The sequence below is a fragment of the Drosophila ficusphila genome, unplaced genomic scaffold (genome assembly GCF_018152265.1).
Source record: "Drosophila ficusphila isolate 14025-0441.05 unplaced genomic scaffold, ASM1815226v1 contig_791, whole genome shotgun sequence".
Classification (NCBI taxonomy): domain Eukaryota; kingdom Metazoa; phylum Arthropoda; class Insecta; order Diptera; family Drosophilidae; genus Drosophila; species Drosophila ficusphila.
In genome coordinates this window covers 3,427,191-3,448,695 of record NW_025064737.1, presented here as the reverse complement: position 1 = coordinate 3,448,695, position 21,505 = coordinate 3,427,191, and the positions used below count along the sequence as shown (strand labels likewise).

General features: G+C 46.5%; 5 protein-coding genes across 6 annotated transcripts in view; 1 reads left to right on the top strand and 4 right to left on the bottom strand.

Annotated features, from left to right (window-relative positions):
* Positions 1 to 1,618: 1,618 nt before the first annotated feature.
* Positions 1,619 to 2,111, bottom strand: LOC108091371. The gene has a single exon (XM_017190523.1). It carries the CDS (start codon positions 2,104 to 2,106, stop codon positions 1,729 to 1,731), a length of 378 nt encoding a protein of 125 aa, XP_017046012.1. The 5' UTR covers positions 2,107 to 2,111; the 3' UTR covers positions 1,619 to 1,728.
* A 1,163-nt stretch (positions 2,112 to 3,274) lies between these two features.
* On the top strand, positions 3,275 to 5,260 carry LOC108091392 (RNA polymerase II-associated factor 1 homolog). The gene is made up of 3 exons (XM_017190576.2): positions 3,275 to 3,482; positions 3,536 to 4,502; positions 4,589 to 5,260. Exons 1-3 carry the CDS (start codon positions 3,409 to 3,411, stop codon positions 5,165 to 5,167), a joined length of 1,620 nt encoding a protein of 539 aa, XP_017046065.1. The 5' UTR covers positions 3,275 to 3,408; the 3' UTR covers positions 5,168 to 5,260.
* A 292-nt stretch (positions 5,261 to 5,552) lies between these two features.
* Positions 5,553 to 8,544, bottom strand: LOC108091393 (zinc finger protein 761). Of its 2 annotated transcripts, none has more exons than XM_017190577.2 (3): positions 7,820 to 8,544; positions 6,401 to 6,986; positions 5,553 to 6,279 (listed from the first exon to the last, which is right to left on the bottom strand). In XM_017190577.2, the coding sequence occupies exons 1-3, from the start codon at positions 8,276 to 8,278 to the stop codon at positions 5,765 to 5,767; spliced, it is 1,560 nt and encodes a 519-aa protein (XP_017046066.1). In that variant the 5' UTR covers positions 8,279 to 8,544; the 3' UTR covers positions 5,553 to 5,764. The 2 variants fall into 2 exon arrangements, with proteins under 2 accessions (XP_017046066.1, XP_017046067.1); XM_017190578.2 differs by having other exon boundaries at positions 6,108 to 6,279; positions 6,408 to 6,986.
* Positions 8,545 to 9,819: 1,275 nt separating this feature from the next.
* Positions 9,820 to 15,523, bottom strand: LOC108091394 (coiled-coil domain-containing protein 39). The gene is made up of 5 exons (XM_017190579.2): positions 15,174 to 15,523; positions 14,974 to 15,121; positions 13,669 to 14,627; positions 11,809 to 12,658; positions 9,820 to 10,685 (listed from the first exon to the last, which is right to left on the bottom strand). The coding sequence occupies exons 1-5, from the start codon at positions 15,423 to 15,425 to the stop codon at positions 10,015 to 10,017; spliced, it is 2,880 nt and encodes a 959-aa protein (XP_017046068.1). The 5' UTR covers positions 15,426 to 15,523; the 3' UTR covers positions 9,820 to 10,014.
* Positions 15,524 to 16,665: 1,142 nt separating this feature from the next.
* Positions 16,666 to 21,505, bottom strand: part of LOC108091373 (E3 ubiquitin-protein ligase TRIP12) — a 16,213-nt gene continuing 11,373 nt past the window's right edge. Inside the window, 4 exon segments of the mRNA XM_017190525.2 lie at positions 16,666 to 18,685; positions 18,843 to 19,044; positions 19,112 to 19,300; positions 19,370 to 21,247. Of these exon segments, the coding sequence (XP_017046014.2) occupies positions 18,225 to 18,685; positions 18,843 to 19,044; positions 19,112 to 19,300; positions 19,370 to 21,247 (2,730 nt within the window). The 3' untranslated portion in view covers positions 16,666 to 18,224.

Here is a 21,505-nt window from a genome sequence, read left to right as displayed (position 1 = left end):
ATAGGTCTGAAAACGCCTAATTTACAACCTTCATCAGCACGCTTGGATTTTTCTTTATTTTGTATTTGCGTATTAATTATACCTATAGACTGGTAAAAAAGTTGAGGTTGTCCTTATCCCTGGACTGGTCTTACCTACTTCAGATCACTTTTCATTCAGAGTTGGCTTGCTATTCTGGGAATCATAGTTCCAAAAGGACACTGATCACTGGCGGCACTGGACACTCGGGATTCGTTTTCGGGCAAGTACCGATCGCAGTGGGCATTAAACGGATACTGAACTCATGTCGGATCCGGCGCTCTCTTCACACTTCACTTAAAGTGCCAAAAACTCTAGTAGTTTCGGCACACACTCGCACTGTCGCCAACTGGCGGGCACATATGGCTTGTGTTATATATTAAGCAAATATGTATGCTAATAAACAGTGTATCAAAAGAACTGCGGGCTACTGGGAGCTCTGAGCTGTGAGCTGCGAACTGCGAACTGCGAATTGGGTGAACCTGCGAATGAGCCCGAGCTGTTTGCCCAACCAATTTGGCGCTTGTTGCAAAATGTAAGCCGTTTCTGAAACTGAGGGCGCGCGCCACTTGCTCCGGATCGGGGCACTCGGCTGGGATCGGCTGGGATCGGATCAGATCGGATCGGATCGTGGCTGCGATCGACGTCACACGAAGCTGGAGTGTAGAAGAATAACGAGCATGGAAATTTTCATATCGGCACGCTGCGCATGGTCAATTGATTTGCAACTTTTTCTGCTTGTTTACTTTGGCTAATTCGATTGATCGGCTGTTCTCATCCCCCAACTCAAGTCCTAACTTTTTGGCTAACTGGTTCGGTTTTGGTCTCGGTTTTGGCAGTCGGCAGTTGGCTTTCCTCACCATCATGTGATGTATTGATTAAACAACAATTACTAATTGACAGTAATTAATAATTGCGAGCAAAACAAGAGGCAAAAAACGTGACACGTTTGCTTTGCTCAATTTGCTGTAGGAGTTGTCAATACTTGATGACGAAGGCAGCAAATTAGGATGTTTAAGTTAAAATATCCTTCCCTCATACAAGAAAGAATGCATTGTTTAATTTTACAATATTCTAAACTAAAGCGATATATTAATATCCCTTATTAACTTGAGTCTTAATGTCAACACAGACATCAAAAAGCAATTTTAAATGCCTTACTCTTTTAATTTTTCATCGATCTTGTCCTAAAGGAACAAATATGGTTGTGGGAAGGATGGTAAACACCCAATTATATAGGATGATTTATCTCATTCTGAAACGAAAATCTATGCTCAGCGATGACAAACTTCCGAACAACAGGGCTGATTTCTTAATTTATTTTCTTTCTATGCTACGCGATCAATCAACAAGCAAACGTTAATTTCTTGTGACGATTATTTTGCCGAGTCTTCTTTGCGTTAATAGCAGATGTAAATAAATGTACAAAAATCGCACGGATATTTCTCTGCTCCCCTTTCTGTGAAGCGCCTAACCTTGTTATTGAACTCCCAGCGAGGAGGGAATTTTCGCAGCTTTCAACTAAGTGATACCCATTAAACAAACGCCCCAACAAAACAGGTGACAATCATATTTTTTCCACACAAAAAAAGAGATAATATTTACGCTAATTCAATTTATTGTGATCTGTTATTATTTGCATTGGGAATCTGCTGGTCTGGCGTTGTTTACAATTCGGGTCTTTAATGTGTAGTGCCAACAGGAAAAGCTCTAGGATTCGGGAACCTCGATAGGTTCGTCGGTAATGGGTTCTCCTTCGAATCCCGGATGCGGCGGTGGAAGCTCACCATACATGTCCTTTATATGCTCGTTTTGAAAAATCTTGTCAAAGTATTTGTTAGCGCTGACGTAGTTTGGGTTTCGAATGAAACTCTTTTGGCGTCCTCGTAATTTGACGCTCCTACGGCTTTCTTTCACGGAGCTAGTTGACTCCCCAGGAGGCGGGGAATCGGGATCAAAGTTCGGTTCATCAGGTACTTCAACTGTAACAGTTACGGGTAGTTCTTCCTCGGACTCTTCTGATCCGAAAGCAAATTCAGATGCACTGAGCGCCAACAAAATGAAAAATCTCCACAACAAACCAGACATTTTTGTTAAGAACTAATAAGCCCATAAAATACAACTACTTATATGTATGTATGTTTGTTAAATATTAAATGCAGCGGAAAATCCATGAATGCACCGTGAAAAACTAAATCTTGAATATGTTTAATATTTATTTATTTACACGGTACAGGAATAAGGTTTTTTGTTTTTCAATCAAGAATATATTATGTTTTATACTTTAAATTTTAGAATTTTAAATGGACTAAAATTACATATTGAAATATAAACTGCTTTTATTTTTCACCTTCATGGTTTTTTACTGCTCCCCTTTCGTGGCTGTTCCTTCTCTGAAATTATCATCTACATCTGAGTGTAACTCGGCTAGTAGATAACTAACAATTTATAACTTCTTGAATTTTGGACCGGGAGCCACAATGTAAAATGTGCAGAGATTTTGTATGTATTCCAAAATGTTTTTCATCTTTGGTAGTCCTTCAAGAACTAGATATTTGCCTTGTATTAGTCAGTCTACGAACTAGACTCTAGTTATTAAGAATAAAATCGAACTGTTTAGACCATTGCAAATTTAAAACGCGCTTTGTCACAGTAATTTTATCGTTAACACACATGCCTTTCTGGTTTAGTTTTCTCTCTTTTCCCTTTTTTAAAGTTCTCTAAAAATATTTGCTCCGGATATTTTGAATATTTATTTATTTAACAACTGGAAAAGTCCGTATTTTAAAAGTTCGTCAAAAGAAAACCATTGATTTGACCAAGATTTCTAAATGCTGAATAATGATTTTTGATGTACAACAGTTATTTTTTTAGTCTTTTTTTTTTTTTTTTTTGTAAATAACAAATTAATTAAATATTATAATGTGGATAAAATGGAAAAAAATTATTTCTATATCGCAATTATAATACTTACATACATTTGAAATTCACATTTGACATTTAAGACTTACCTTACCAATAAAACATTTTGTGTGTTTTTGTTGAAGTAAAGTACTATGCAAAATTCCCAGAACAGTGTTAAATAATGTAATAATGTAAAATAACAATATCATTATTTGTTTTATTTAACATATTTTTTGTTTGAGATATTCCCATTATTGAAAACGTAAAAGTCGTTTTATACATGCACCACGTAATAATGTATTTTACACGCATTGTATTTTAAGGGTAACATTTTACAGCGTTTTTCGCGCTGCAATGGAATTTTTACCGGTAAGGCGCGGTCACACTGGCAGCAACAAATGTGAAGATTGTTAGATTTAGCCAGTAAAGGAAATAAGCGAAGTAAAGAAAGGGCAACTAAAGAAAGGAACTCAGTAGAAAGCCACGATGCCGCCTACGATCAACAACTCGGCGGTAAACAACGCCGCCGATAAGCGACCCCAGCGGCAAACGGAGCGCAAGTAAGTGAAACACACAGAGTAAAACCGACGCCAGTCTTACGGACACTTTCCAGATCGGAAATAATTTGCCGCGTAAAATATGGGAACAACCTGCCGGACATCCCCTTCGATTTGAAGTTCCTGCAGTACCCCTTCGACAGCCACCGCTTTGTACAGTACAACCCCACGTCGCTGGAGCGGAACTTCAAGTACGATGTGCTGACGGAGCACGATTTGGGAGTTACAGTGGACCTGATCAACCGGGAGCTCTACCAAGCGGACTCCATGACACTGTTGGACCCCGCCGATGAGAAACTGCTAGAGGAGGAGACCCTAACGCCCACTGACTCGGTCCGCTCCCGACAGCACTCGAGGACCGTGTCCTGGCTGCGCAAGTCCGAGTACATCTCCACGGAGCAGACGCGCTTCCAGCCGCAGAACCTCGAGAACATCGAGGCCAAGGTGGGCTACAACGTGAAGAAGTCCCTCAGGGAGGAGACGCTCTATCTGGACCGCGAAGCGCAGATCAAGGCCATCGAGAAGACCTTCAGCGACACCAAGAGCGAGATCACCAAGCACTACTCCAAGCCCAACGTGGTGCCCGTGGAGGTGCTGCCCATCTTCCCCGACTTCACCAACTGGAAGTACCCCTGCGCCCAAGTCATCTTCGACAGCGATCCGGCCCCCGTGGGCAAGAACGTGCCGGCCCAGCTGGAGGAGATGTCGCAGGCCATGATCCGTGGTGTGATGGACGAGAGCGGGGAGCAGTTCGTGGCCTACTTCCTGCCCACGGAGCAGACGCTGGAGAAGCGCCGCAACGACTTTGTCGCTGGAGAACTCTACACGGAAGAGGAGGAGTACGAGTATAAGATTGCTCGCGAGTACAACTGGAACGTGAAGACCAAGGCCTCCAAGGGCTACGAGGAGAACTACTTCTTCGTAATGCGTCCGGACGGCATCTACTACAACGAGCTGGAAACGCGTGTGCGCCTCAACAAGCGTCGCGTGAAGGTTGGCCAGCAGCCCAACAACACCAAGCTTGTAAGTTAATGATCTCGTAAAGCAAAAATCGGAAAAGTTCTGGTTATCTGTCTTTCCATTCCTCATTCTTTCTGTTCTTTCTTCAGGTCGTCAAGCATCGCCCGTTGGACAGCATGGAACACCGCATGCAACGGTATCGCGAGCGCCAGTTGGAGGTTCCTGGCGAAGAAGAGGAGGAGGAGGTCGAGGAGGAGTTGGCAGTGGATGAAGAGCAGACCCAGGGCGCTGGCGATGCGGAAAAGGCTGGAGAGGATGCTTCGGGCGGGGCTCAGGCAGCAGATGGCGGCGACTCGCCTGCCCAAGTAGCTCGCGATCGACAGTCCCGCTCACGGACACGCAGCCGCAGCGGATCCAGTTCCGGATCGGGCTCTGGCTCCGGATCACGGGCCAGCAGCCGCTCAAAGTCTGGCTCCCGGTCGGGCAGCGGATCGCGATCTCGCTCCAACTCCCCGGCAGGATCCCAGAAGTCGGGATCAAGATCGAGATCGGGCTCTCGTTCCCGGTCCCGTTCGAAGTCCGGCTCACGCTCCCGTTCTCGGTCCAAGTCCGGATCCCGATCCCGGTCGGGGTCCAGGTCTGGCTCTGGATCTCGGTCGCCCAGCCGCTCCCGCAGCGGTTCGCCAAGTGGTTCCGGATCCAGTTCAGGAAGCGGATCAGACGAGTGAAAAGTGTCAAAAGATCACCTTTTATAATAAATAAGATTGTAATTAATTGTAATGATTGTATACATTTCTTAAACCGTGGTACACACCTGGCAAGTGCGTTTGGTCTTATTTCTTACTCACAAACATATAAACAATTTATAGTCATTCTAGTATGAGACAAAGTTCAAAAACTTACATTTTTTGAATTGAACATTTGAATTTGAAGCAACGTCTTGTCCACTCTGGTTTGGATTTGGGCGTATAATTAGCGCCTTAATTAAAGTATTTGAACAACTGGTTATTTTAAATACAATTTTAATTTTTCGAGAAGTGATTCTTCATTTAAGTCATAAAATGTTATTATTTTTTTTAATTTGATTTGTGTATATAAAATATTGTATTTTTTTTAAACTTTTTTTTAACATCTGTTTGCAAATATAATTTTGCTGTCAGGCTCTAATAATATTAGGTAAATTTTTAAAATTTGTTTGGAGAGAAGAAAGCTATCTTGAACTACTCTTTTCCTGAACACTACGAATCCCTAGAGTCATTTGCTATATCCGATTCAGGGCCGAATGACAACGAGTTTAAATAGATGGGCACAAGTTTCGTTCCCAGCTACGTAGCGTCCATTAGAAATCGTTGGAAGACCTCGCCGTCCGAACTGGGCAGCTCCGACTGCTGCGGCGAGTAGAGTCTCAGGTTCTGGAGCTGCTGCAGCGGGGAGCCGGTCCCGTTGAATTGCACCACCACAGCCGGCTGCAGGGGGACGAGGTGGGCCTGCTCCTCCCGCGGGTCCACGCCACATATGCCCAGCTTTTGGCACTGCTCCACCACGATGTCGTCGATGCTCTGCGAGAGCAGGGCCTCCTGCTCCGGGTCCGCCATCGATCCGCTGTTGATGGCAGCAATCTCTGCGCTCGCCGGCGAGGGCTGCGTGGGCGAGTCGTTGCCCTCCAGGTAGGCGTTGATCAGCTGCTCCGGCGTCTGGGCCTCCTCGGTGGGACAGCGGTGGGTGCGCTGGCTGACCTTGTACCGGAACGTCTTCTGGCAGAGATCGCACTTGTAGGGCATCACGCCCGTGTGGATGCGCGTGTGGACCAGGAAGGAGACGCGCTGCCGGAAGCACTTTCCTGTCGGAGGGTTTGGATTGGATTACTTGCCAATATAAATGTTTCGATTGGTAGAGAAAATTGCGAAATGGATGTCCGACTAGATTTGATAGATTGGCAAAAGAGTATGGTTGATACCCACCGCACACCTCGCACTTGAAGGGCTTCTCCCCGCTGTGGATCCTCTGGTGGTTGTGCAGCGTGGACAGCTCCTTGAAGGCCCTCCCGCAAACGTTGCACACGTGCGGCTTCACCTCGCTGTGGTAGAGCAAATGCTTGTGGTACGACTGCTGGAAGGTGAAGGTCCTGGCGCAGATCTCGCAGGTGTACGGCATCTCGCCGGTGTGCAGCCGCTTGTGCTTCTTCAGGAAGTACTTGGTGGTGAAGGACTTGGTGCACACGTCGCACTCCCACAGCTTCGGCGTGGCACTGCCCGAGTCCGGGGAGTTGGGAGCCTGCTGCAGCATGCTGAGTGCCCCACTCAGGGCGTAGGGCTGGGTGGACGAGGAGCTGATGGAGCTGGCACTGGCGATGGCCCCGGCCTCCTTGTGCCGGATGCGGTCGCAGATGCTCAGCTTGGGCGAGGGGCCGATGGTGATGGTGGAGGTCACCGGGATGGGGTTGGAGCAGGGCACTCCCATCATGTGCACCACCTTCAGGTGGATCCGCAGGGAGCCCTTCATGCGGAACGTCTTGGAGCAGAGGTGGCACTTGTAGGGCTCCTGATCCTGCAAAAAGAGAAACAGGGGAAATTAAAATTGGTTACCTCGAGCTCAGTTTTTAATGGTTTTCCAGAAACATACTGTAACAAGCAGCCCTATGTACATATACCTATAATTAATCACTGCTTGATAAGCAGTTAACGTTATTGTATATTCCTTAAGTTAAGTCATCCTTTGTGTCCCCCTTACTCCTTTAAGAAACACCATGTAAACCCATCTCTAAGTATGTACGTCTCACTCTTGCACATACGAGATTTTGAAATAGGCTAAGCATTAACAGACATGATGAAATAAGGATCACGTTTTGCTGCGACCACGGAAGAGAAAACACCCTGATTGTATCACTACAATATTTTAACCTAATATGTCGTCAAGATGATTAATACAATTTTAATTTGGTTGTGATTGTGACTTCAGTGGCTCTCATTAAAAACAACCGTGTTGTAAATATGTGACACTGATCCGATTTTCTTATGTGTTTTTTGGCATTGGTTAAATTATGATTTGATAAACAAAAATAAAAAGAAAATAAGGTTTATAATATATTCAGGTACCTATATCATGAAAATAATAATATTATATTATTTTAAGGTAGTGGGAGCAGTGCTCTGGGAGCAGGAACCATGATGAGAGCAATTTTATTTGCATTGCTCTCCTTTGATACAAACTATAATCTTCAATACTGATTCGGCTCTCTTTCACAGGTTGTTTATAGTATTTCAAAATGTATCATTCTTTTCGGAAACGACTCTCCTCATAGATATATCAAATAAAAAACTTAATTTAGATATTATTTTTCCCGATCCCTTCGGACCATTTTAAGCAACTGGCTTGGTTACCTGCTCCTCCTGCTCCAGCTGCTGGGCTTGCCTCTCGGCCTCCGCGTTTTCGTGCACCAACCGGATGTGCATGTCCCGCAGCTCGCTGTTCCGGAAACTGAACTCGCAGATGTCGCAGTTGGCGGGAGGGGTGGGTGGGGCAGGGGGCTGGGGCGGGGGCAGGCCGACGGGCTTGGACTTGGTCCGCTTGGCCCGCCTCTTGGGGGCGGAAACGGCGACCAGAGGGGGCACCGGCTGGACGGGCTGGACCGGCTGGCTGACCTGGCTCTGGCCCATCAGAGTGGTGTGCGAGAAGAGGTGGATGGTGAGCTTGTCCAGGCCGAGGAAGAGCTCCTTGCAGTTGGCGAAGGGGCAGGCCAGCGGGCCGTTGGCCGCCTTGATCAGCCGCTGCTGCAGTGCGTCAATGCTGCCGAAGCTGGGCACCGCGCACAGCGGACACAGCACAGAGGTGGAGCACATTCCGCGGGCGCACTCGATCGCGTCTTATGCAAATTTTTCACCTTTCAATTGGACACGGCTCCTGCTTGGTCGGGGCATATATATTCAGGAGTCCATTCCCAGACAGCTCGCACAGCTCGCAATCTTTCCGCTTTCAGAACGTTCTAAAAATACCAGCAAGTGAAAATTTTCAAAACTTTCGGGCCCACCAATCCGAGTTCTCAGCCAAACGATGCCAGCCAAACGAAATAATGAAAAATAATGAAATGCCCGGCGCTGATCGCTGATCTCGGGCGGAATCGACGAAAGACTTTCGAAAACACTCGTAGCATCGAAAACTCATCTCTCGAGAAGTGCTCTCCCATCTGCTCCCTGTCTCTGGGTGCCTCATTTCGAAATATAGCTCTGAGCACGGTGTATATAAATATTTTTGGCCGATATGTGGCGCAGTGACGGCCTATAGCCTCCGTTCTAGTCTTTGTAACGCACAGAACGGCATTTGCATGGGATATATGCGATTTGTCAGACTTACTTAAAGGCGACCGGCGATCTATCAAAATGACCAGATGGATCTAAAATTGGCCATTAAGCTGAATGGCGAATCCGTTTGGAATATCTCTTATTGCCTAATATCTTAAAAAACCTTTATAATGATTTAAGACCATCACCATCACCATCTCTTGGCCGGTTTTCCAAAATATAATTTGAGGATTAACTACACTACGCTAGATAGTTTTTAATAAATATTTATGTGAGGAAAAGATGTAGCTTGGTCCAAAATTTAAGATTTATTCATTTTAGAAAGAGATACAAAATTATGTTTTTTTAATTGAGTGGTTATGGATATTTGTAATTAAGGAATTAAACTACCTTTGCACCAAAGTCATTTAATAACATGTGTTATCTTGTGTTGGGAAATTATTTTCGACTTTACATTTTTAGTTTTTGAATTATAACTAGTATTGCAATTAGCAATTTAAAGATTACCAAATACGAAAGGCGTAAATTTTATTCTTTTTAAACTATTCAAGAAATGTTTTCTTTTTTAGAGTACCGAAGCAGCAAAAAATGAAATTAAATGTTTATTATTTGCTCTAAATAATTAAAAGGTTACTTCACCTGGAACTCATATTAAAAATATTTAATTAGGGGGCCATGGAAATCTTTTTCTATTTAACTTTTTCTACAATTGAAATACAAAGGTTAAGTTCGGAGAATATTTACTTTGAAATATCAAAAAACACGAAGATTTTCTATGGCACCCCGGACCATGGTATAATTATACAGGGTAGTCTAGTCGGCAAAAAGCACTCCCTTATTCATTACTCACAACAAGTGCGAGTGAGAGGAGTCTGCGTAGTAAGTGCGAGTGAAACGACAAGAGTTTTTTGCTTAACCCTTAGATGGCGCATGGCGCTTAAATTGCTCATTTATAGTATAATTGTACCATGCCCCGGACAGCGAAATGTACTAATAAATAGAGTATCCGCTAGTCGATTCCGTGTACACCCGATCCACAAAACACACACTGGTGCACCCGCGGCGTACCCCCATCGAATCCGTTTTGGGCTATTTTCGTTGCCGCCGCTGCTCTCTTGTTTTGACCCGCTTTGGCAACGCATTTTATTCGCTGTTCCGTTTAGACGGTCAATTTGTAAACAGTGCGATGGCCAAGCACGTGAAGCCCGACCGATCGTTAAAAAACTAAACACCAAACATTAAAAGCACTTAAAAAAAAAGGGAAACTAGTGGGGAAATCACTTCTTCTTGGGCTCGGGCAGCTCGAGCGATATGATGCTCAGGCCGGAGTGCGAGGTGGTGGTGGAGCTGTCGTCCTTGAGGGAGCTCATGTCGGAGGTCGAAGACCTGACACTGGCGCCGCCCTTGCTGCCCGCCAAGGAGCAGGCGTCCAGCGAGGACTTGGCCGAGGAGCTGCTGTTGAAGGAGACGCAGCTGCGCGTGCGCTTCAGGTGCATCGGCAGCTGGACGCCCTTGCGCAGGATGAAGTTCATGATCTCCGTGCCGTGCTCGTCGCTGCTGGCCAGGTCGGCGAGCATGTTCAGCGCCTTGGTGTTGCGCGCCTCCAGCTCCTGGAGGTTGAGGTCCCGCTCGAACTGCGCCAGGAACTCCTCGCTGAAGGGCCGCGCTTTGATCTCCCGCAACTGCGTCCGGATCTCCCGGTTCGCCCTGTCCAGCTTCAGCCGCTGGTCGTCCATCTCGCGCTCGATCTTCTCCAGCACGGCCGCGTGCTCCGCGCGCTGCGCCTTCGCCTGCTCCAGCTTGGCGATCAGCTGCTGCTCCTCGTCGCGCTGTGCCGCGTGCTTCTGGTCGTAGTGCTGCACCTTGCAGCGCAGCCGCTTCAGGTTCTCCAGCTCCTTGCAGTAGGCCGCCTCCAGCTCCTTCAGCTCCAACTCGGCGCGCTCACGATCTGCAGGAGGAAAAGGATAATCCGAATTGGTTAGGGAAGTAGACTCCAATAGCTAGATGAAATCTCAAAAATAGCTGCGATCACTCAAAGCGGGTAAATAATTAAATCAAAATAAATCAAATGGCTCAGAAAACTCGACTAAGTTACTAAATTATTTACTGCTCACACAGAAAATTATTCAGAACCCCCAGACATCAGCTCATCTAACACCTTTCTGAGCGTTTTGTTTATTGTGTCACTCAAATCATTGTGCAAAAATTACCAAAAAAACATTTTCAAAATTCAAATAAATATTTTGTACAATTCACAAATTTCTCAATACAGGAAACAACCCCCCACTCAGTATTTCAACCTTTGTTTCCACATACTTAGTTATTCGTTTCCCAACGAAATAATTTTTGTAGGAAATGTTGCAGTGTATCTACCCTAAATAGTATAGTAGGGCTATAGACAATAAGTACTACGAATGTAGCTTAAATGGCATCTAAACTTAACTATGAACTTGTCAGCAGCAATGTTGTAACGACCTTACGGCCTTGTAATTGCAAAATATCATTGATGCAAACTGATACAAAATATTATATAACCATTGAACAGAAAGAAACCCTTTGATTGTAAAAGTTGGAAAAAATTACAGAAAATACTTGACTTATTGCCACAAGAGTTGTTGCTGCTATTAAGGCATATTTTAAAGAAAGCGGGTCAGGACATTGTCATTTCATGTACCGCATCCTTATCTTTCTTTTGTAGCAAGCATTATTAATGCACTGCTTGATAAGCAGTTAACGTTATTGTATATTCCTTAAGTTAAGTCATCCTTTGTGTCCCCCTTACTCCTTTAAGAAACACCATGTAAGCCCATCTCTAAGTAAGTACGTCTGTCTCTTGCACATACGAGATTGTGAAATAGGCTAAGCATTAACAGAGATGATGAAATAAAGATCCCTTTTGCTGCGACCACGAATGAGAAAACACTCTGATTGTATCACTACACTTTATAAATGCATTTAAGGGACGCGCCAAGGGACTAGTTCTTCAGGCGACAGTCAACACTTACTAGCCTAACTAACCTTTTTAAGTGCTGTTAAATATTTATAACAAGGCAATGGATGGACGCACTCACCCTTCGAGTTCTCGTCGACGGATCGGAAGGTCTTGCGGTAGTTGTCGTTGGACTTGTCGAACTGGCGCAGCGTGTTCTCCAGGGCGACCACCTCCTTCTCGGCCTTGAGCACCTTCTTGTTGAGGGCGTCGCCCTCGTCGGCGAGCATCTGGCGCTCCTGGGCGCTCTCCACCTTCAGCTGGGTGCTGGTCATGATGGAGCCGTCCTCGTTCTTCCCGAGCAGCTGGGAGGTGAGCTCGAAGCGCGCCTTGGTCGCCTCGATCTGCTTCTTGCGCTCGCCGAGATCGGCGCGCAGGGTGCTCAGCTCCTCGCAGAGGTGCTTTCTTTTCAGCTGGAGCACCTCCTCCTGGCTGCGCAGCTCGACTGTGCGGTCCTTGATGGCCCGCCGGAAGGCCAGGCGGTGCTGCTCCAGGTCATAGGTGCCCTGCTCGCAGCCCCCGATGCCCACCTCCAGGTCGCTGCAGCGCATCTTCACCATGTTGAGGTCCACGATCAGCTCGGAGTTCTCGAAGCGGATCTGGCGCAGCCGCTTCACGGTGCCCTCGCAGTAGACCTGCGCCTCCTTGATCTTGAACCGCACCGTCTCGAGCTCCTTCTCGTCGGCGTTGTACTGCACCACCAGGTTGTTCATGTTGTAGTTGAGCTTCTTGTTCTGCGCCTCCGTCGTCGCGATCAGCCGCTGCAGCTTGTCGTGCTCCTGCTCCAGCTCGTTCAGCCGGGCCATGTTGCTGGCCTCCACCTCGGGGTCGTCCGCCACGCCCTTGAGCTCGGCGTAGCGCCGCTCCGCCTCCAAATACTTGAACGACAGGCTGTAGTGGATCTCCGTCTGGCGCTTCAGCTCGTGCATCACCTGTTTGGGTACGAAGTAAATTGCATTATAGTGCATTTAAATAGCAATTTGGCCAAATAGCAATTTGGCCGGATACCGGATACCGGATATTTGGCCGACCTTTTGGCCAGATAGCCGGATATCCGGGCGCTGAATATTTTGCAAAACTTAGCCGTTTGGGTAGACGTTCGATTTGGGTCTTTTTGTTGATGAATGAAGAGAAGTTAACAGTTGTACCCATGGTACAATTATACAAGGTCGTCTCGTCGGCTGCGTCACTCCCCTATCGACACTACAATGAGAGCGAGAGAAAGAGTGTTTTCCTACGAAAACACTACGCTCGGGTCGATAGGGGAGTGAACCCGAACAATTCTGCAGCCGACGAGACTACTACATAATATGCCCTTAGTGCAGTATGAGTACTAAATGTACTAATTCCTTTTCCTTGTATCACATTGACTTACTATTGTGTAATTTAATACTTAAGATTAACTAAATAAAGCAAATAATTAACAAAAATATGTTTATTTTATAAAGCTTTTTTTAAATCGGCCGGATAGATATCGTAGCTATCCGGTATTCGGCCGGATAGTATCATTGCGGCCGGATACCGGATAGTTACCGGATATCCGTTTCATCTCTACATTTAACTACTGTAACTGTGCATTCGGTGCCTTTTAAAGCTGCGTGCTTGGTTTCGAATTGGGGGATTTACTCTGCCCTCTACTCTCTATTACAATTATGTTAAACAAATTACTTAAAGCATAATGTGTAACATGCAATGGTCGTCAAGTCAGGTCATAGTTTAGCCTAATAAGACAGCATTAGACATTGTATTGCACTTCTCATACTGAATTAATTAAGCCGACAATACTCAAGTACTTAGTAAGACAAAAATAATTTAAAAATACTGAAAAGACCCTTGGAAACGCTATATTAAAGAATAGTAGGTACATATTCCCAACTATAATTGTTCGCAACTATAATTTTGTTGGATTTACTAAAATTAAAAAAAAAGTGTCTAGATTTACCTGCTGCTGGCTGCGTTTGATGGCCGCCAGGTTGGAGTTCAGCGAGTCGTTCTGCACGGTGAGCACCTTCTCCTCGTCCTGCAGCTCGACGACCTGCCGCTGGGTGCGGTAGAGCATGTCGTTGACCTTCTCCTGCTCCTTGTCGAGGTTGCGCAGGGCGGTCTCCTCCGCCTCGATCATCTCCTCGAGGATCTGGAGGCGCTGGTCCGCGTTGAGCGCCTTGTTCTGAATGGACTCCAGGCGGGCCTTCACCTTCTCCATCACCGAGCCGAAGTTCTCGATCTCCAGCAGCTTGGCGTCGCGCCTCTGCACCAGGCTGCGGTTCTCCGCGCGCTGCTGGGCAACCCGGTTCGAGAGGTTCTCCAGCTCGCGGCGCAGGCCGTCGATCTCGCGCTCCTTCAGCAGCGAGGAGTCGACCAGGATCTGGATCTGGTTCTTCGTGTCGGAGGTTTCCTCGTTCAGCGCCTCGATGGCGAGCTCCACCTGCCGGTTGTTGTCGATCACATCGGTCAGCTGGTCGTCGTACTGCTTGTAGGCCAGCGCCGTCTTCTGCGCCTTCTTGGCGAGCTCCGCGCACTCCAGCTCGCTGCGCTGGATGTCGTGCTCCCGCTGGGTCATCTGGTTGACGGCGCTCTTCCACGTCTCCACCATCTGGCGGCGCTCCGCGTGCGCCGCCCGGTAGAGGCAGGCGGTGCGCTCCAGGTTCTTCTCCAGCGTCATCTGCTCGTCGTAGAGCATCACCACCCGCTTGCGCCGCTTGTCGATGTCCGTCTGCAGCAGCTGCCGCTTGGTGTTCAGCTCCCGCGCCTTCTGCTGGTCGTCCAGGTAGTACTTCTCGATCAGCTGGTAGCCCTTGTTCCCGTCCTCCATCGCCTCCGTCCACTCCACCAAAGTGGTCTTGGCGGACTTGATGCGCGACGTCAGCTCGTCGATCTCCCGCTTGTTCTGGCATATCTTTCCTGTCGGCGAATATCAATGGGTAGAACATCATGGCAAAATGTGCTTAAACTATATCCTGATATTATACTAGTAGCCACACTTTATTAAAATAACTTTATACAAATTACTTAAACTTCTAATAAGACTTTATAAAAGTCATCGATGATTGTCTGATGAATAGTTTAAAAAGTCATTGATGATTTTTTGATGAAAAATTAAGAAATGCCTGCACTAATTTCACCAACAATTTTGACAGAAACTGAGTGATAATTGACAATCGTACACAAATAACTGATCAGTGGAAACAAATGCTTTTAAGTAATAAAAATAGGAAGAAGGTTCCACTTCCTCGCCATCTCTACTTACGTTCCGTGAGCTCAGCGTATTCAGTGTACTCCTCAAGCTCTTTTTGATTCTTCCTGAGATCCTCCTTGATCTTGTTGCGCTCCAAGATCACCAGCTGCACCTTGTGGGCCTCCTTGATGACATCATCCTTGAGGGAGCTGTACAGCGTCTAAGGGGCTTTCAAATAGAGGCTCATCAAGGACATCGCACCGAACTCTTACCAGGTTCTGCTGGAAAGTGCCCTCAATGTTGCGTGTGTGCCGCTCCACCGCCTTCTCGCGCTCGTCCAGCGAATTCATGTGCTGCTGGAGCTCCAGTTTTAAGGCCCTCAGGGTGGTCAGCTCCTTCAGGATGGCCAGGTTCTCGGCGTTCGCCATCGGAATGTCCGAGTCCACCGCCCAGCCCATGGAGGCCATCGCGTTCAACTTGTAGTCGTCCAGGGACGCCCTCTTCATGTCGTCGCTGCGATTCATCGTGCTTTGAGATCAGCCCTAAAGCTGGCTACAGTATGTCGAAACACTTCGCACTTTTTCAGGCAGTGTTTTCCGTCCGGGTGTGGGATTATAAATAAACTTCAGACTAGACTTCGTTTCAGTGACAACCGAGAAAGCAATCCATGCCCATGGCAACGTCTACTGGGCCCGAGTATCGAATAACAACTACTCGTTTGGTCGTCCTTTTAGTTTGACTTCTAAAGAAACCTAACTACCTAACCAATGCTATTTTTCGTATAACTGTATCAAATAGTAAATAATAAATAAAACAATAAATAAATAAACATGTTACGTATTCTCCAACCATGCCAAAAATCTGGTAGAGATTTTATACAGTTTACAGATTGAATACAGTTTTCAAGCTACTTTTAAATTATGAATAAAGTTTCATCAAAATCGCAAGGCTAATCATATACATATCTGTCAAAGGAACAATCGAAGAGATTATAAAAAATAAGTAGAAAAATCGCAAAAGCTTCGATGATCAGGCTACTATATCATATAGCTGCCATAAAAATAAGAATATTAATGGAAAATTCTAGAAAAATAGAGCGCCATATCGTACATTTTATCGCTGACTTTATAAAGACCCAACTAACAATGGGAAATAATTTTGTTGCTATAGATTCATTATGAGCTTGGTCATTATTTAAGAACGTTAAGATCTCAGAAAAATCTCCACCAGATTTTTGGAATACAGTTTTCAAGCGACTTTTAAATTATGAATAAAGTTTCATCAAAATCACAAGGCTAATCATATACATACATATCTGTCATAGGAACAATCGAAGAGATTATAGAAAACAAGTAGAAAAATCGCAAAAGCTTCGATGATCGGGCTATACCATATATACATATAATAAGATAAAATAAGAATACATATTAATGGAAAATTCTAGAAAACTAGAGCGCCATATCGTACATTTTATCGCTGACTTTTTAAGGACCCAACTAACAATGGGAAACAATTTGGTTACTATAGATTTATTATGAGCTTGGTCGTTATCTAAGAACGTCAAGATCTCTGAAACTATGTTCTAAAACATGTTGACTCGACAGCTTTAATGGCCAATACTGAGCATTAATCGTGCAGTTTGTAAAGGTGAACTGCAGTGAACACTGGTTTTAAGAATTTGACCCTCAAAATTGTTCATCTGCGTTTCTGATTGAACGCCGACTAAGTTATCCAATCCCACATTCAGTAAATGCAATCCACCTGTTTGTCATATAATCTTTTTGTTTTATTTGCTTGCTTCTTGGTTGGTTTGTTTTACTTCTTGTTATTATAGAGCAAATGTTTATGTTTTTCATGTAACTACATAGGTTTTATGTTATATTACTGTTATATGATAATTTAATTCTAGCGTTTTATGTTATAACTTGACCAGCATCTCAGGAGATGCCATTGTTTCCAGTTAAGTGTAATTATTTTATTTATATAAATGATTTTATAGTTATATATGTATATATACCACATGTCAGTAATCAGTTTTCAGTACTGCAAAGATTTGTATCTAGTTATAGTGTAAGATCGGTTTGCTTCTTGCTTTTAACGTTAATCCATTTTTATTTGATTTTTATTAGCTTCCTGTTCCTTCTTTTCTGTTAGACAACACAAAAATGTATGCATATGCTTCAAGTACAATAAAGTTATGTAATGTTACAGTTTAAATATAATATATTTATATATATGTATGCGTATTTTATGTAAGAGGGATGTACTAAATACTAACTTCATTTTATCAGCTCTCCCTTAATCCGTTTCTCTTTAATTTTTCTTTAAATTAAACGTACACCCACCTAACGATGGCTTTTTATCCTCATATTTTTAAACTTCTTTTGATGTAACACAGCTTGCAGAATTTGCATTAATTTTCTTTTAGGCATGAAAGATAGATCATTATGGTATAATTATGTTAAATGTATTATTAGTTTTGTAAGTGTAACTTCAAGGGTGGGCGTTTTTATTTAGATCATTTGTTTTGGGTTGTGTTATGCGTAAAACTTGATGAATTATTCCACTTCTACAGAAGGGCCACTGCTCAACCTCCAATGCTCCAGTTTCTCCTCTTCATCCCACTTTCGATCATTTTTTTCTAATAAGCGTTTATGCATATTTAATGCTTACAAATTAATTAAACTCATATTTATACGCCAGAGAAAATGTTCAACATAACAAGTAAACTTAATAAAATAATGCTTTGATTAAAGTAAGTGTTAGAATTAGAATGAGAGTAATAAGAGTTGGAGAAAAGAAACTAAAACAAATTTAACTAGATCGCCAAGCTTAGATCGACATTTTCGGTTGGACAAATGATCGGTCATTGAATAATCGATTTAACTATTCAATTTATTTAAGGTAACATTTAATGGGAGAGGTATGGTGTGTAATCCATCACGTTTCCTTCATGTAGACTTCATCCCCGTCAGCATCCTTGTTCTTTTGTCGTTTCTTCTTTTTTTGCAAAACTCGGTATTAAAAAAATAGTTTAGTTTTATATTTATATTGAAATTTAGCAGGGTGCGCGCTTTCCACGAGGAAAAGTGAAGAGACGGGGGAAGCGCGTGTGGCGAAAGTAACTTTCGTAAGAAAAAGAAAAAAACAAACAAGACGCATCCAGGTAAACCATGCTGCAGCGGTTTCGTTGCGCCAGGAATATAGCATACAGAATATCTTCCATATGGTATCGTTTATCCCTTGGCTTAGTTCCCGTTTGTGTGTGGTTGCAGGTCTGGATTTCGTGGAAAGGGGTTGGTTGGTTTTGATTCCTATCCTGCTTACGAGAGGTGGAAGGACATGCTGCCCTCGTTGGCGGCCACTTTCAGTTTCTGCCGCATCACCTCGCGACTGGAGTAGTCGGGCAACTTCAGATAGTTGACGCAGGTCATCACAGATGGTAGGTAGTCATTGGGGTTTTGGTTTCCGTCCAGCGTTTTCCGCACGATAGTTAGGGGCGGCGTCAGCGCCTTGAATCCGCCGGTCGGCAGACGCGGCGATCCGGTCACAAACTGCAAGAAGGCTCGCTGCTCGTCGCGATTATACGAGGACAGGATCTCGTACAAGAACTGGATAGCCTGCGACTCCTGGTGGAATCCGTGGTCCGTGCGGCAGCTGTCCTGCAGCATCTTGGGCTCCCAGCGCTGCTGCTGCTGCTCGCTGGCCGATCCGCAGAAGACGCACTCCAGCTCCTCTGGGTAGAACATGCGCAGCCTCTGGATCGGAAACACTGAATCGAAACCTAAAAAAGTGTGTGTCATTAGAAAGGAAGTACGAATGCAAGAGCTTTGTAAAACCATTTTAATCTGAGGTTCATGGAACTTGATTGCAAAATCATTTCTATGCCACCAAGATATTATATTGGCTGTGTAATATCGTAAAAGTCATGGTTAACTCACCCTCACGCAGAGCCTCGAACTGCTTCTGAACGCCCTCGATGAGGAACCAGTAGGTGACCAGCGAGATGTACTGGTGCAGGTTGTGCACGGTCACTGGTGTATCGCGACCGCCACGGCACAGCTCAATGGTGGAATGTCCGGGCAGCATGAAGTCCAGGCCCAGGTCTGCGATGGGGCAGCCATCCAGGTCAAGTTGTTCAATCTGAAAAAACGAAATGGTTAATGACAAATCAAACGTTTTCACAATGTAAGAATTTTGATTAACTTACTTTCTCTGTTTTCTCCATGGCGTCGATGTTTGGATCGGAGAGAATGTATTCCCGCTGGCGCACCACATCCTGCAGACGAACCAACGAGCTCTGGACCTCCGGGGCCACGCGCATCAGATCCGCCAGGCCGATCGAGTGCTCCTCGTTGACCAGCCAACGATAGAACGGCAACGAGAAGGGCAAGTCCAGCTAAGAAGAAAAAGAAAGTATCAATATTAGTATTAGTGTTCCATTGGGTTAACAAAGGAGCCAGCCTACCATGCGACTGTCCATCACCGCCTTGGCCATGAACTTGCCCAAGAACTTGAACTTGGCCTTGGCCTTGGTCATCTGCGGAAGCTTCGAGGACTTGCCCAGGGGCAGAGGGAAGAGGCCGTGCACCGCATGCACGTAGCTCATCATGGTCGTGGTGGTGGTCGTGGTGGTGGTGGTGCTGGAGTGATTCGTGGTGGTGTTCTGCTCCACCACACTGGTCGTGGTGGTGGTGCTGCCGGGATTATCAGTAGTGGCTGCTGGGTCAGCAGAGTTCATATCACCGAATTGCTGTGCGATAATCATGTTGAGGGCGTTCTCGTTGGCGCCAGTGCTCGAGGAGCTGTGCTCCACCGGCTGCGCCGGTTGCTGCTGCTGCCCACCTCCGCTGCGCAGGACGTGCGAGCGGCTGCTGGAACGGGTGGGCGGAGGCTGCTGCTGCTGCTGTTGAGTGGTCGTCGTCGTTGTGGTGGTGGTGGTCGTGCTGCTCACAATCGACGCTCCTCCCGCCGCCGGGGGACTCTGGTCCATGGTGGTTGCCTCGAGAGCGTCCTCGATGTGTAACACAGTGTTGCTGGCCTTCACCACGTCCACGATGGCCACCGAGCTGTGCTTGTAGCTGTCGCTGCCGTTCCACAGGCCCAGATCCGTGCGCTGCAGCTCCGCAGAGACCAGCGCGTAGAACTCCAGGGTGGGACCCAGACCCGTGCCAACCTCGTTCTCGTACTGGATCTCCAGCAGGGCCTTGGAGTGCCCGAAGTCCTGCAGGATGTGCTCGGCCTGCTTGAGGATCTCCGAACGGGAAATTGCGCGCTTGCGGCGGTCGAGGCGAGGAGCCACGCGCTCCGAGGACTCCGCTGCGTTCAGGTCGGGCGTGGTGTCCAGCAGGCGCTGCAGGGCGCGATCCCTGTCGAAGCTGGTGGCATAGAAGAGCAGGTGGCGCGTCTCGAACGGGAAGAGGAACGGACAGGCCATGCCGATCTGGGGCAGCCACTGCGGCAGGTTGCCCGTCATGATGACCAGCGGATCCTGCAGCTGGCGGTTGGCCTTGGCCGTGATCTTCGGGTGCACGAACTCCGACTGCGGAATGATGTTCTGGCGCACCACGCACCCGTACAGATGCTCCCAGTACCGGTTGAGGGCGTGAATCACCCGCAGCATGCACAGCGCGTCCAGCGAGGCGTCCTGCACGGTCACCACATCCGCTGGCAGCGAGCTGCTGAGGAAGGGCTTCAGGGCGGAGACCACTCCCGGAGCTATTCCCTCGTGCCAGAGCTCCGTCTTCTTGCGCATGAACTTGCTGCTGGACTTGTGCGCCTTCTTCGAGGAGGAGCCCCCGCCGCTGGCCACTCCCGAGGAGGAGGAGCACGAGGAGGAGGCGTTCGCGTAGCTGGAGGCGGAACTGGAACTGCTCTGCTGCTTCTGCACGCCACTGCTGCACGAGCTGCTGCTCGAGGCTGCCCCGGCGGCCGCTCCGGCAGCCACCTCCTCCTCCACGGGCCGATAGTAGATGGTGTGCTGCTGCACCCATATGCTGGCGTTGCCCAACAGGGTCTCCGACTCGTTGTCGGTCTCCGGCTGCTCACTGACCAGCGGCGAGAACTGCTTGACCGCCTGGTAGACCGTCATGTTGTACGGGAGCACGTGCTCCCCGATCGTAAACTGCAGCTTGTGCTTGAAGCCCGCCTGGGTCATCACCACGGCGGCCACGTTGTCGTCCATGTCCTCCTCGCTGTCATCATCCGAGTCGGCCCGGATGCCGCCGTAGCCGCGCACCACCAGGTACCGCTCGATGGCCTGCACCATGGCCAGCGGGTCGATCTTCACAGTGCCGCCCTTCCACTGGCGCAGATTGCTGCACTGCGGGTGACGCTGCAGGTTGCACTGGAGAGCAGGAATATAATAAATTAATATGTATGTTTCGTAATATAATTATATTAGATAATTTGATAATAATAAATAATTAAATCATGTGTGGCAAGCAGCCCTATGTACATATACCTATTATTAAGCACTGCTTGATAAGCAGTTAACGTTATTGTATATTCCTTAAGTTAAGTCATCCTTTGTGTCCCCTTACTCCTTTAAGAAACACCATGTAAACCCATCTCTAAGTATGTACGTCTCTCTCTTGCACATACG

Excerpts from the sequence above, each read along its gene's own strand:
- LOC108091392 (XM_017190576.2), top strand. The coding sequence starts at position 3,409 with ATGCCGCCTACGATCAACAACTCGGCGGTAAACAACGCCGCCGATAAG. Across the intron at positions 3,483-3,535 it reads CAGCGGCAAACGGAGCGCAA|ATCGGAAATAATTTGCCGCG; the intron begins GTAAGTGAAACA and ends GACACTTTCCAG. Across the intron at positions 4,503-4,588 it reads AGCCCAACAACACCAAGCTT|GTCGTCAAGCATCGCCCGTT; the intron begins GTAAGTTAATGA and ends TTCTTTCTTCAG.
- LOC108091371 (XM_017190523.1), bottom strand. The coding sequence starts at position 2,106 with ATGTCTGGTTTGTTGTGGAGATTTTTCATTTTGTTGGCGCTCAGTGCA.
- LOC108091394 (XM_017190579.2), bottom strand. The coding sequence starts at position 15,425 with ATGAATCGCAGCGACGACATGAAGAGGGCGTCCCTGGACGACTACAAG. Across the intron at positions 15,122-15,173 it reads GCACTTTCCAGCAGAACCTG|ACGCTGTACAGCTCCCTCAA; the intron begins GTAAGAGTTCGG and ends AAAGCCCCTTAG. Across the intron at positions 12,659-13,668 it reads TCAAACGCAGCCAGCAGCAG|GTGATGCACGAGCTGAAGCG; the intron begins GTAAATCTAGAC and ends GTACCCAAACAG.
- LOC108091393 (XM_017190577.2), bottom strand. The coding sequence starts at position 8,278 with ATGTGCTCCACCTCTGTGCTGTGTCCGCTGTGCGCGGTGCCCAGCTTC. Across the intron at positions 6,987-7,819 it reads AGCTGGAGCAGGAGGAGCAG|GATCAGGAGCCCTACAAGTG; the intron begins GTAACCAAGCCA and ends CTCTTTTTGCAG. Across the intron at positions 6,280-6,400 it reads CTTCAAGTGCGAGGTGTGCG|GAAAGTGCTTCCGGCAGCGC; the intron begins GTGGGTATCAAC and ends ACCCTCCGACAG.